This window comes from Myodes glareolus, chromosome X, assembly GCF_982192425.1.
Source record: "Myodes glareolus chromosome X, mMyoGla1.1, whole genome shotgun sequence".
Taxonomy (NCBI): domain Eukaryota; kingdom Metazoa; phylum Chordata; class Mammalia; order Rodentia; family Cricetidae; genus Myodes; species Myodes glareolus.
This window is the reverse complement of record NC_142053.1, coordinates 103,841,729-103,856,177: the sequence shown is the minus strand read 5'-3', so window position 1 is coordinate 103,856,177 and position 14,449 is coordinate 103,841,729. Positions and strand designations below refer to the sequence as shown.

The 14,449-nt window shown below is 32.6% G+C and overlaps 1 protein-coding gene across 1 annotated transcript in view; it reads right to left on the bottom strand.

The window, feature by feature from the left end:
* Cfap47 (cilia and flagella associated protein 47) overlaps positions 1 to 14,449 on the bottom strand; it is a 274,541-nt gene that overhangs the window by 97,074 nt on the left and 163,018 nt on the right. Inside the window, exons 47-50 of the mRNA XM_048427634.3 lie at positions 9,860 to 10,056; positions 7,478 to 7,621; positions 6,771 to 6,944; positions 1,206 to 1,317 (exon numbers count right to left, since the gene is read on the bottom strand). Of these exons, the coding sequence (XP_048283591.3) occupies positions 1,206 to 1,317; positions 6,771 to 6,944; positions 7,478 to 7,621; positions 9,860 to 10,056 (627 nt within the window). The remainder of the gene's footprint in view (positions 1 to 1,205; positions 1,318 to 6,770; positions 6,945 to 7,477; positions 7,622 to 9,859; positions 10,057 to 14,449) is intronic.

The following is a 14,449-nucleotide window of genomic DNA, read 5'->3' as shown; positions in this document are numbered from 1 at the left end:
TTGTGTGCATGCCTGCACTGAATTCTTGCGTTTCTCTCTCTCTCTTTCTCTGTGTGTGTGTGTGTGTTTGTGTGTGTGTGTGTGCGCGCGCGTGCACAGGTGCTGGACCAAGGCCTTTTTTCTAAGGAATTTAAAAACATTCAATTATGTTTAAGAGTTTGTGGCTTCTTTTCATAAGCAACAAAACCCATACAAAGTTTTCTGTATAACAGGAAATTAAGAATTATTATAATTTATGAAAACACACATGAATTTGTATAAAAGTGTGTGGCCTCAACAAAAGAATTCGCAAAGTTTAAATGACAAGCTTATTATGTACTGAGATCCTATCTTTGGAAAAACAGAAAAGAAATAAAATAAATTAATGTGAAACTTATGAACATGTTTTCTCTTATAAAAGACTTATTAAAATTAAAAAAATTAAAGAAATCTACCAAGTAGTATGATTTAAAAACAGGACAAAAGAAAAAAAAAGACAATCAGAATGAAACATTTTCTCGTTTATCTGTAACCGTAAAATAAAATACTCCATTGAGATGCTTGAAAGAGGGTCACACTTTCAAATTTTATCATGCTATAAAGACCCTTGTAGAGATAATTTTTATCAAGGCAAATAGGGATGAGAGATCAGTACTTCCAGAGACCACAAGATGATAAGTACTTAATTATAATAGATTTAATACCCTTTTAACATTATGTTGAATGAGCATGTAACAATCTTCTCAGTAGGTTCATTCTGCTCAAGAATCAATGGGAACTTTATATAAATGAATACTTGATTAAAGATAAAAATAATTCATACATACCAAACATTAGCTCTATTTCCATGTTAACTGAGTACATGCTCAAAGTTTATAATATACATTTCTAGAGTACCAAAGGCATCATCATAGAATGCCTTAGAGTTCAAATATTAATATAGTTATTTGAAAGTATCTCCTAAGGTTCAAATATAAACTCCCTTAATTAAGTATTCCGCTTCTAGAAATTTGTTCTACAGATATATTTGAACTTTACAAGACAAAGTTAACACTTAGTATAAAACACACTCCCTGAAGCTCTAATTATTTGGATAGAGTGAAATTACAAAGTAAGTTTTTTCCCATATCAATAGTCCAAAAGAAGAATAAATTGTAGTTTTATTACGATCATATTTCCCTTCTAGCAATGAAACTAATAATAACATTTTATTGTGCATTTAATACCTCTGAATTCTCCACGTTTCCAAGGGCATACATGGAGAGTGTATGGAACTGAGCTGTCAGGTTCTATGGTAATATAAGAATTTCCCCACACTACTGAGAGATCTGCAGTTACCTAGAAAAACGGATTGGAAAATAAGAATTATGTAATATCAATAAGAAAATATTTTCTTTGCTTTGTCATGCTACACTACTATAAATGTGTTGGTGCTATAAGTTACTACATAAATTGCATTTTAATTTACTTCCATTAATTTTATTGACTTTTCACTGAAAAGGAAGTAAGAAAATTGCCTTATACTAGAAAATTGGGAGACGACTGATAATAGGCTTATGGAAAACCAGAACAAGGGAAATAAATTTTGAGAAAATGAACCTTATTTTCTGTTGCTACTTAATTACTGATGATCGACATATCAGTATCTTTTATAGATGGTGGGAATTTTTAGTAGTATTTGATGTACAAGAAATAGACTGTTTCAGTAAATTTAGAATACACAAAATTTTAGGACAAGCATTATTAAAGTTTCAGGTAACTGTGCCTTTATATATTTGTCTAACACTTTAAAGGACTTTTAAAGACTTACATTGCAGTTTTTATTTATGAGTGTTTGTGTGTACGCGCACCTACGGTGTGTATCTACTCATATGTGGGTGCCTGATCAGAAGAAGGCCTCATGTCTCCTGGAACTGGAATAATGGGTGGTTATGAGGACAATTAAAAGAAGGCCTTGGGTGCGCTGTGACTGGAATTCCAGCTGGTTGGGAACTACCGATATAGATGCTAAGAAGTGAACCTGGGTCCTCCAGAAGAGCTGCAGATTTGCTTAACAACTAAGTCGTATCTTAAGTGCCCACGTAAAAATTTGGTAGCTACAGTTTTCATTCATTATAGCAATTTCTTTTATAAAAATTTTTAAGTTGACAAGAATGCTATCTCTTGTCATGTATGGGATATAGTAGTCAGGTGTAGATTTTCCCATATTATGAATCTGAAGTTACCTAAAAAAGTGAACCACAAGGAAGACCTCTGTTTTCACAATACACTGAACATAAACACACACAGAGACAGACATACAATACCAACACACATATATATATTCATACATCCTCTTGTGAACAGAATCCTAGACTTTACAAATTTTATCTATTTTTGGTTGCACATATGAGTAGTATTATTGTGTTTGTGGCCTTTCTTTGTATCTTATTTGAACACAAATAAAGAAATGTCCTTCCTTTAGAAGACTGCATAATAATTTATTGTACAGACATACTAGCACACTACATGCTTCTCTATCTATGCACTTATTAATCTATCTATTCAAGTATTCATTTATTATCTCCCTCTCTGTATCTTCCCTCCTTCCTTACTTTCCATTTCTTATTTTTGAGACATGGTTTCCTTTCACAACCTATGCTGGCCTGGAACACACTGACCTCACTATTTACCAAGGCGTACTTGAACTCAAAGCAATTCTACAGTGCCAGCCTTCCAAATATTCTATTGATATTACTGAGAATCTATTTTATGTATGTAACTAGACACACGTTCTGCTATTTCTACTTTGATAGCTCAGTTTCTTTCTTTTCTTTCAAGTGTTTAAAAAATCAAATGGCATTCCAGGTATGGATCATTTTCATTTTGTCTACTTCAAATTGGATCAGCTTTTCAGATACGTAGATTAATATATTTTTATTTTTTTAATTTCTGGAACTAATTCTTTCCTTTAGTCCTTTGAATTTTTTTGTCTTTTTTTTCTTCTCAAGTACTACTGTTAGTGATATGCAAATTATGCTTTTTGCTGCTTAACAGATGTCTGAGTTTTGGCAATGTTTGATTTTTGTCTTCTGCTGTTACTTTAAATCTATACATAAGGTTTGTTTCATTTACTTTATTTTTAATTACAAATTATTTAGAAAAAATAAAAACTAAATTTTATAATTAAATTCATAAATTATTGAAAGTACAAATAAAATTTTGCCTTATCCAGACAGAACTCTCATGTATGCTGTAGGTGAAAAAATTCAACCATCACATCTTTCTTTGGTTGGCTAAAAGCCTTATACATAAATGTGACTTGCTTGATTCAAAAGAACAGACAACATTCTTCAATATCGCATAAGTGCATTTCATATTCCAGGTCTTCATAATATGAAGTTTACAATCAAATTTTTGTTGGTTATTACTTTTATTATATGTTTCAGCAAAAACAGAGTTAAATAATTATTGAGTGATTTTGACATATAGTCTGAGAACAGGATCTTTCTATCAAAACAGATCTCATAGATAAGCTAAATAAGAAAACATTGCTAATGGATACTGTCAGGGTAACTTAAGAAAGGTCAAATACATATCCATACTGTTATTCCTTTTGATCTCTGATCCCTTTAAGGGGCAAGTCACGCCCACTCCCAGCCACTTCTGACCCCCTGGTCGCCATCTTAACCCCTTCCTTCTGTCCCCCTCTCTCGGTATGTGCACATGTGTCTTCTCTATGTCTCTATGTCTGTCTCCATGTCTTTCTTTCTCTCCCTCTTCTTTAAGTAATACATGTTTACCTTTATGTTTAGTCTTACGTCTATTTACTAAGTCCTGTAAGTCTTTTATGCGCCGCACCCACCCGCCTGACTCTCCCAGACGCATGGCTGGTACCAGCCTGTCCAGGACGAGCCCTCTGCCACGTGCAGCAGGGAACCTGCACCGCTCTGGTGGCAGCCTCTGCCTGACTCGCAGGCCGCTTGGGGAACATGTCCAGCATCATTACATTTTTTAAGAACAAAACATACCAAAGCTGCATATCCCCTTGTTTAAAAGACTTTCATTATTTGTATGTGCTACAGGAGCAGAGTTGCAGAGGTATGCAGAATGAAATAGGTACATGCCAAATTCCCAAATTTCATCAATCTTTACTCAGAAGAGCATTTAGAGTTTTGCTCAAATACAGACTCTTTCATTTACAGATTTTTGAATATTGTGATATACTTATCCCATTAAAGATTTTAGGAATCAATAGATATATGGAATTATTTAAATAAAGGACAAAGGCACTTGGATACAAGTGGAATTGTCTTTGTAGAATTTTGTTTTGTTTTGTTTTGTTTTTTGTTTTTCGAGACAGGGTTTCTCTGTAGCCTTGGAGCCTGTCCTGGAACTAGCTCTTGTAGACCAGGCTAGCCTTCAACTCACAGAGATCTGCCTGCCTCTGCCTCCCGATTGCTGAATTTTTAAGAATATATATATATATATATATATATATATATATATATATATATGGTGAAGTGAATGAAGCAACAAACATGAAGAGGGGTAGGGAACAGAAAAGAAAGTGTAGTAGGAAGGAGAAAGGAAGAAAGGGGAAAGGGGACAAAGGAAGGAACAGTTAAGAGAAAGGGATGGAAAGGGGGGGGAGGAAGATGAGGAAACATATTGAACACATTGAATTAAATTCGATTTTAAAGACCAAAAAAAAATGAATGAGAATGGAGAACATATGTATTAAGAGGACTCAATGCAAGGACATGGTAAAACCTGACTTTTAGCATTATTTTCCTCAATGTCTGGAACAATTTTCAGCTTCAGGCTGTTGTTTATCAGCTGGACAGTTTTGTTCTTGTCCATTTGTTTTCCTACTTTGTGGTATAACTTATAAATAGCACTGTACAAATATGATACGATGACTGATGTAGATATGCATATTGTGATGGCTGTAAGTTAGATCGTGACTACAATTTAGATGTTGCCATCAACAAAAGAAAACGGGTAGATAACCTGAGTCCAGACGTCTTGTTCTACATGAGTATGTAGAATTGCTAAAATGAAAAACAGACATACAAAATGATACACACCATTTCAATTTCTGGATATGTATTGACTCAGTATGATTTGTGTATTAAAATGTTAAGAATTCATTATGCTTACATGTGAGAATAATTTAATTTAATTGCATAATAATAGTACCAATATGAAAATTTAGTTGCTTTACATTTTTAACCTGCCTTCCTTCTGTAAGGTAAAATTTAAAGTAACAACCTAGACACTATTTTTGCCATGGCAACAAAATAAAGTAAATAAATGATGAATGATGTAGGATAATTGGAGCTTTTTTTAATGTGTTTTTACAAAACTCTTGATAGGTTTCCCTCCTTGTTAATAAATTCTGAAAGTAGATAAGGGGTACTAAAAAAGTCATCTTCTTTCATACCTACCTACCTACCCAAATTCATTCTCTCCACCTCTGATTTAATGTCACACTTTATGTTTTTATTGGTTGCTAAAAATATAAAATATGCACTATTATGTTCTCAAGGCCTTGGTGTTATGCTTTATAATATGAACAAAAACATGGATATAAAACATTGCCTCTGAGCTGAAGTGGTAACATCTGCCTAGCACCCACAAAGCCCTGGATGTGAGAAAGTGGGAGTTAAGAGAGACAGGTAAGACAGGGAAGAATAAATAGAGAGAGAAAGGTAGAGAGATGAGCAAGGAAAAGAGGGAGGAAGAGAAGTAGAGAGAGAGAGAATATGAATACACTCATACAGTGAAAAATAGTGAAAATGACAATAACATGTGGTCAATAAAGACCACATTGGTGGCTATACAATATATTCTGAAGCTAAGAGATAATACTGAAGGATTTTAGTTAGCATTGGCAAGGGGAAATTTTAACATATAATATTAACTACAAAGAATATGCTTTGAAATCTAGTAAGAAGTAAATCAAAGTGAATATTTTTGGGATTTAAAACAAATATAAGATAAGCTTAGGGAGTTTCCACATTTGTGTCATGTCCTCTTAAGATGAATGGAGGTACCTAAGGTTGATGGATGAAGCTCGTTTTGAGAAACACATTGGATGCATTACAATTTTAGGTTTAAAAAAAAAAGAGTAAGAGTTGGACTTTTTTTTGGTGCTGATGACTAAACACAGAGCCTTCTGCAGACTAAGCAGATTCTCACCTATGCCTTTTTCACTAGCACAGTGGCATATCCTGCAATTCCTACAATTAGGAGATTAAGATAGGTAGATCTTGAGTTTGAGGATAGCATGGGCTACAAAGATATATCCTATTTCAAAATATTAAAAAAAATTGTGCCTACATTTTCTTGAAACTATCTTGTATTACTATGTATAGTTTATTCAAGGAAAAATAAACATGACACAAATAAGGAAACTTGAAAGATTTTTATAATTATACATTAATATTTAAGTATAAAACTTGGTTGGAGTTTATGGTAGCAGGTAGGTGTACTCCAAGAACTTGACTGGCTAAGGAAGGAGAACTATAATTTGAGGCTATGGCAAGTTGCTATCTCAAATAAATAAAATAAGGATAAAAGAGAACAGAAAAAACAAAGTAAAAACAACGACAAACTTGATGGATGCTAAACCCACTTAGTAATTAAAATTAAATTTATTAGCTGTTAGAATAATAAAAAAGTAGAACTATAATCATCTCCCTATGTGCCATTTCTTTACATCATTAGGCAAAATTATTTTAAATTTTTCACACGATTAATACGTTTCATATAATTCCAAGTGTATTCAGAAGGATGTAGCTTCTTACCTTAAATGTCAGGAGACTTTTTGTATAATTAGGCACTATTATGGACTTATCTGTCACATTTCCCACTTTGCAGTCTATAACAATATGATCCAAGGCCAGAGGTTTTGTACCAATCCCATCTATTTCAATGCTGTGTGCCATACCATCTACTTCATTTTCAAAAGTAAGTTTACCCTATGATAAACAAGATAATTTTCAACTCGTCATGAATCAATAGCAATCTTTCACCCTATTTCTTGAGTCTCAACAACAATAGGAGCTTGTAAGTCACTGAAGCTTTCAGTTCATATAAAATTATTTTATTAAACAAAAGATTTAATAATGAAATGTTCTTAATTTTTATCTTTCTGGAAATCATATATTATATATAATCATTTTCATACATAACAATTATATGTGTATTGTCACCTTGTAAAGAAATATTGCTAAAGGAGAATTTTCAGATGTAGCAACTAACTTACTGAATAGGAACAATGATCTCATATTATTGAGCATGCTTCTGAAAATATCTAGATAAAAATATCCATAAGACAATAACACTGAGACATGATAAATATTGGCCTTTCAAATGTTTTAAGTCAAACTATCAAGTTTATAGAACATACAAATTGTTAGAGAACATTTATGTAAATAACTACATTTACTACTACCTATTCATTTGTTCATTTAGATATTAATAATGGAAAGAAGATTCCATGGTTTCATACCGCAATTTCACATTCCAAAATGGGTTTGAATGTCAAAGGATACTGGACAGTTTCACCAGGGCCAACATGTAAAATTGGAGGTCCATGAAACCACTCTCCTTCTACTTTAACTTGAAATTTCCAAGGTTTCTTTGTTTCATTTTTCTAAAACAAAAAAATAGTTTCACATATAGTATAAGAATGTTGGTAAGACTAATTACATGCTAACTCTTATTTCTTAAGTCATAAAAATGCAATTAAATTGGTCATGGTTATTCAAGTACCCTAGTACCAGCATGTGCATCCTGGAGTACCACAGCATCCTGGGAGATGTTAAGTTCAAGGCCAGTCAAAGCCACATAGTGTGAACCAGTTGCAAAAAAGCAAGGGCTAGACATCTAAGTCAGTAGTAGAACAGTAGCCAATAATGAGCAAAAATTACAAAGTTCCAGCAAGGAATGAGGAAATAGAGAGATGTGATAGGTATGAAAGAAGTACAGGATCAGCCAAAATGAACATAATGAAAATCACAATATGGAAACACATAATGAAAACCACACATTTCTCTGTAGGGTAGTTTAATTATTTTTAAATAATAATTAATAATGCAGTGGTCTGAAATAGTATTTGATAAAATATTTCAATTGTTATGAATTACTCCATGTATTCTAAAATACAAATGTGGAAATGTAACATAAAAAACCAACTTGTGAAGAACTGTTAAAAGTGTGAACAAGAGTAAAAAGACTACCTAGCTTTCTTTTATAAGCAATAACAGTAACACTGCCTCATAGGTCTATCAAAGCATTATTCAGTATCCAGATGAATTAATTTTTTGTTTACCAAATAGCCAGTTTAACAATGGTAAAATTACCCTGGATGATACAGTTTAATACTGATCAAGAAAAATAGAAGGCATTGTAAGAGCTATATTTGTCACATAACAGAGGTAATATGTAGGTCTTATCAGAACAGATTTTTGTGCATCAGTCTAACTGGGTCATGTTTTTAGTAATTAAAGGATCAAAACCTAATTTATTACTCAGAATACAGAAATTCTCCTAAAATTCACCTATTTCTATGCTGCATTGTCCCTTTGTCTCATAGGAAATTTTGTCTAATGGTTTTTCTTAGTACCTATGAACTCATCTCAGTTAAAAATTAACAGAATTTGGAGTTGTGTATTCTGAGAGTTTGTATTTCAGCATGGTTACTCCAGGAGAAAGAAATAATGCTCATTAGGCATTTGATGAGAGGTTAACGAAAACATAGTCACATTCTTAAGCAAATAGATTCACTAGAAATAAAGAATCTGTTGGTAATTGAATTCATACTCATGAAAGAGTCCATGAAATAATAAGGAAAAGCAATTTCCAGCCTAAAATACAATTATAATCAATTTGCAAATCTCAAAATGAGAGGTTAGGAGGTGTTCGAGACAGCAAAAGTAAGTGTGGAACTGTAAAATGCAGCACCCTGAAATATGTTTCTCCAACATTTAAAAATGCATATTCTGAGAAAATAGAACAATAATTATGTATGAAAACTTGACTATTTTTAGTATAATGGAGACTGGCATTAGTGAACAGTAGACACACGCTGAGGCTCCATTGTTGCTCTACTTCTTTCTGGCCTGGAAAGATCTTTTCACAAGAAGAATAGAGGGTTTGATGATTGTCCTGGTTGGGGACTACTGTAGATTTCTGCCATCTGGAAGACATCATCCTCCTAGTAAAATAAACTTTGTTTCCTCCACAGTCTCCTCTAGACCTTCCTAGACAGCCACCACCTCCCTTCTCTAGAAGCCCACAATCTTTCTTACAGCTTCTATGTCATTTTTAAGCATATTGTTCCTCTTTTGTGCTTACATATGTCTCCCACATTTCTGCACGCTAGTACATTTGGATTTTTCACCCTGCTAATAATCTTCCATCCTATTTTAAAAAGGGATAAAAGCATAAATATTTAGATAGAAAATCTAACTCTAATGTGTTAAAAAAAAAAATCTCCTGAACAATGTAATAGGTCCTAAAATCTTAGATACTTTTAACATGCCGTTTTCACCTGTAGCTTTCTACAGGAACCAAAATACTCCGAAAAGAAATTGTTCCCCCCTTGTGCCCTGATCTCTGATACTAAGAGATATGCTTCTTCACTTATCCAGCTCTAGTAACAGGGGTTAAATCTACAAATCTACAAATGCGTATTTCCTGGATATTTTATCTTTTCTATAAATGTGTTATACTACACTGACAAGGTAGAAATAGCCCAATAATGGTTATATCTCTAGTTTTACATTATACATTTAGAAATTTCCTCCTAATGTTCTTCAGCACTTATAAAGGGTCAGGAGAGAAGCTCCAGTAAAACATGAAAATAGTCACAAAAGAAGTTTTTACTTACTATTGGGATGTGCTGTGTAAGGGGTTCAAAAGCTGGTGTTTTAAACAACAATTCAGCCTCTGGCTCTTGTTCATTTACTATACCTTCAATTACATACACACGCACATCATATCTTGATAGCAACAAAATTTTACAAGGGTATCTTCCAGGCCCAAGAGGAGCAAATCGTAGTGGAATTGAAACAGTTCCTTCTAAAGCTAGCAAAACAATTTAAAAAGAATAGTCATTCTCAATACTAGGAGACCTAAAATTAATTTTGGCATACAATATTTACTATTATTCTGTGAAATTAAACTCATTTATAATAGACTACGTATCTCTAATGTTACATATTCTTTCTAAACCTTATCGCATAATCTTATTTTTGAATGAGAGAAAATGTCTTGAATAGTTTTGTGGAAGAGATCTTCCATTCTAAAGAGTTAATAGAGTTACCATGTATTGAAAGAGTATATTGCTTTTATCTTACATTTTGAATGACAAAACAGGGCAAGAGGAATTGCTATTTCAAGGGATTGTCAGTGTTCAATATCTAATTAATATGAAATATTTAATTTGTCAAAACCGGTCAAATGGCTCCATTTAACTCAGAGTGAAAAAATAAAGAGAATATATTTGCTGATCCAGTTTTACTGCCATTTTTTGTGACCTTGGGTTACTCTAATGCAAATATTTTCAAATTCTCCATCTTATAGTAACACCCAATAACCAGTGATTAGTATTACACTGAAAGCTAAGGTTATTTTTATGTTTATATTATAATTTAAACTATTAAGTGCAAGACCCTAAAGAATAAAGGGTTAAACTCTTTCTCTCTAAATCTAAAAACCAAATCATTTTGTCAATAGAATTCATGAAGATATTGCTTTTTAAAATTTATTGAAAAAAAAACCAATATTTGTTTCTTTGCCTTAAACATCCAAAATAACTATAACTACCATATGCTGATTCTGGTGTATCTGTGTGCACACGCATGTGTTCCCTTAGTAGTAAATCATTTCTTTCTAAAATAGAAATATATTTCCAACATTGTGCTGCCATATAATGTTATTTTATTTTAAACATATCATCCAGTTCTACAATGTACTCCAAGTACTGCAAGCAATAGCCAGACTTCTCTTCTCTGTCTCCCACTTACCCACATATACTTTCAGAGATCACTACTCTAACTATTTGTCTTCAAGCCATACCCTGTACCTCCCTTGAGATACACATACTTAAATTCAAGAAATAGAGATTACAATCTATGGCACATGATTTTCAGTCTTTCAGTCATCCCTCCTACCTACCTACCTGCTTACCTTTCTACACACACATTTGTGCACATGAACAAACACACACACACACACACACACAAAACCACACACATATGAAATAGAGACTAAATGATATAGATCTATGTAGAGCCTAACTGCATCGATGTCCCAAGTTGGTGAGACATAATGTTAACCAACAATCCAAAGGAACGTCATCTTTCTGCAATATTTTCATGAGACCTTTTGTTACTTCTTTTTTAATGCTAGTTGACTGAAGAATTGTAGAGGACATAAGGAGTGAGTACTATGAGGAAGCCAGGGAGAAAGATGATGTGTGTGAGCTGAAGTGTCCACAAGTCTGGACATGAAAACCATTACCATTCATGTTAGGGTTGACAGAGGGGAGAAAACTAGTTAGCACCCAAATATCCTGTGCTGTTAACTATCTTATTCAAAACTCTGAGTCCAAAAATTCTAAAAATATGCCTCATCTTCCAGGTGGTAGAAAGTTCTACTTGTCAAAGTAAAATGACACAGTGTATTCTATATTAAAGTGCAAAGTGCGTTAGTTTAGTTTACACATTTTGAATTTTAGTAAAAGGCATGTGGGATTCCATCTTTAATTTTGATCTGACTGAAATTGCAGTATGGACCAACCATGACTTAGAGTCTGAATAAAATTTGGAGAATAATATAAAACTCTGATTTCTTCTAGTATCCAAAGTTATATGAAAGTTAGTACTATATTATTAAAGATACTTTGTACAATATCTAAAATAAATCTCAGTACAAAAATATCTAACACTTGGGTTCATCTACTTAAAATTTGATGTTTCTATTCACATCTATAGTCTTCCTATAGATAAATAGAGAAAAATTCTGAAATTTCAGAAAAATTTCTAAAATCCAAAATTCATTACGGAGTTTAACATGGTAAACTTATTTACTTAATTATCCATATATAAAAGTGCATCAAACATGGGTTGATCAACTAATATATTGTTACTTACTACATTCTTGCTAACTTTTAGCTATATTACTCCCAATGAGTAAATACAAGCTCCTCATTTGAAACTGAGCTACTGAATGTGAAAAACTATACTCATACACTAATTTATATCTATCTATTTGTGAAAATATTTTTACTGAAAATCAATCTATGAAAATCATACTGACAGAAAATAGCTGACCAATTAACTAACCATACTCCCAAAAACTCATGGAAATTTCTTTACCAAAACTCCAAGTCACAAATGTCAATTGCCATTTTGTCCTTTCTAGTTCTTTTGACATGTTCTTATAGACAGAAGATCATATGCCTTACAAATAATTCAGTAAATAAACTGACATTGTGTTACAACATCTTCTATTCACTGATTTTCTTCATTTCATAAAAAAGAATGAAAATTGACTATATAGTCCATGTTAAATGATAGTTCTATTGATAAATATAGGATATTATTAGTTCAAGAAAAATATCTATTGTGAAATGTATTTAATGATACCAAACATATTGTAATACTCAATAAGATAATATTATTATCATGAACCTACAGTAACTATATAGGAACTATTCAAATGTGAGTTGTCAGCTTGCTGCTTAGCCAACATGCCTGCCTGCTATGCGCTATTAGTCACTGTTACTATTTCTATAGTCAATGTTCATGAGCTTTATCAATGTTTACCAATTATTTTACCAACTATTGAGCATAGATTCAAAGTCTGTTTTCCAATCTGGTCACATTGGCTGAGCAATTATGGGAATTCCTCACAGGATTCATACAAATGGTTTGTTGTTATCTTTCAATTGTTGCTTAGTTTTAATTTTAATTTCTGGGTGTCTTCATGGATCATTTCATTGAAAATTAAGAAAAGGTCTATCAAGAAGTGGTACATTGTTACCATTTTAACTAGGGAGTTTCTTTTCATATATAATTTCTAAGAATATAAAATTTCCCAAAGAAATAGCTGAAATAAGGTTTCATTTTCTAATTAAACCCAACATGGGGAAGGAAGGAATGAAATTGCTGATAGCAAATTAACTTTGTATTTTTCATTATGATTTCTCATACCATAAAATTTGCATCATTATAATATATTAAAAATCAGCTCACTGATTTTAATTACTTTAATACTTACCTACTAAGTGTACTAAATAATTTAAATGAACTGCTACCAAGCTAATGAACATTATCTTCATGAGAATATAAAAAGGTTTTTAATATTCTGTTTAAACTATTCTGTTTAAATCATTACAAAGTGTATAGCCACTGGTAAAAAAAATCAAATAGAAGAAATAATAATAAGTAATTACAAAAAATTAAAGTTGTAACTATAATCTCTTACATGAAACCATAAAGGAACTCGACTTACTTATCAAACTGAAAATGTTTTAAAATTATAAGAAAAAATATGTTTCTTTTGTGGCAACTCAGTAGAAGACTTGCCTCTTAAATACACATGTGCTCTATCTCAGTACCTCACAAATAGAAACAAAAGGCAAAGTACTTATGAATGTGTGAGTACATGTGTCAATCCAGGAAAGAGCAAAAGTAAGATACAGACTCAAGGCCAGCCTGACTACACAAGACATTCCTGTCTCACAAAAAGAAGAACTAAATAAAACTAAGCAATACAGTATATGCAGCACCGTATAAAATTATATTAAATTATATGACTTATCTCCCAGTGAACTTTGGTAGTTTAGTCCAGTAAAACTTGAGTGTATATAGGGAAATTTTCCTTTCACCTGTATGCATGTATAGGAGGATAGTCAGAGAAAAGACCATCAGTTAAAGTTATTATTGTTTCCAAAGTAGGAAGTGAGTTTACCATTGAATTGATGCAGAGAAAAAAGCAATGGAAACTAGAAATAGATCGGACTTATATGAAAGAAGTTCGTACAACAGTTACAAAAGACCTAGAACTTCAAATTGAAGGGAATGGTTTGAGCAAACTGAACTACCAAAAACAAAGATGGGGCATGTGGTCAATAAACTATTATGTATGTGGGAGGAAGAGATTTTTTGACCGGAACAAGCAAGACTTTTAAATAGGAAGTAGAAACTCATTTCCAGTATCGGGGGAAAAAAAGCAAAACAATAAAACAGAGGAAGATGAACTCATTCTAAAGAAGGAATCATGCAAAGGAAGGACTGAGGTTCATGCATTTTGCATTAGTTTGTTGTGGTAGACTGAATGTAACTGGCCCTGATGAGCAGTGGCACTATTGGGAGGTGTGGCTGTGTTGGAGTAGGTATGGCCTTGTTGGAGAAAGACTGTGACTGTGGAGAAGGGCTTGAGGTCTCATATATGCTAAAACCATGCCCAATTG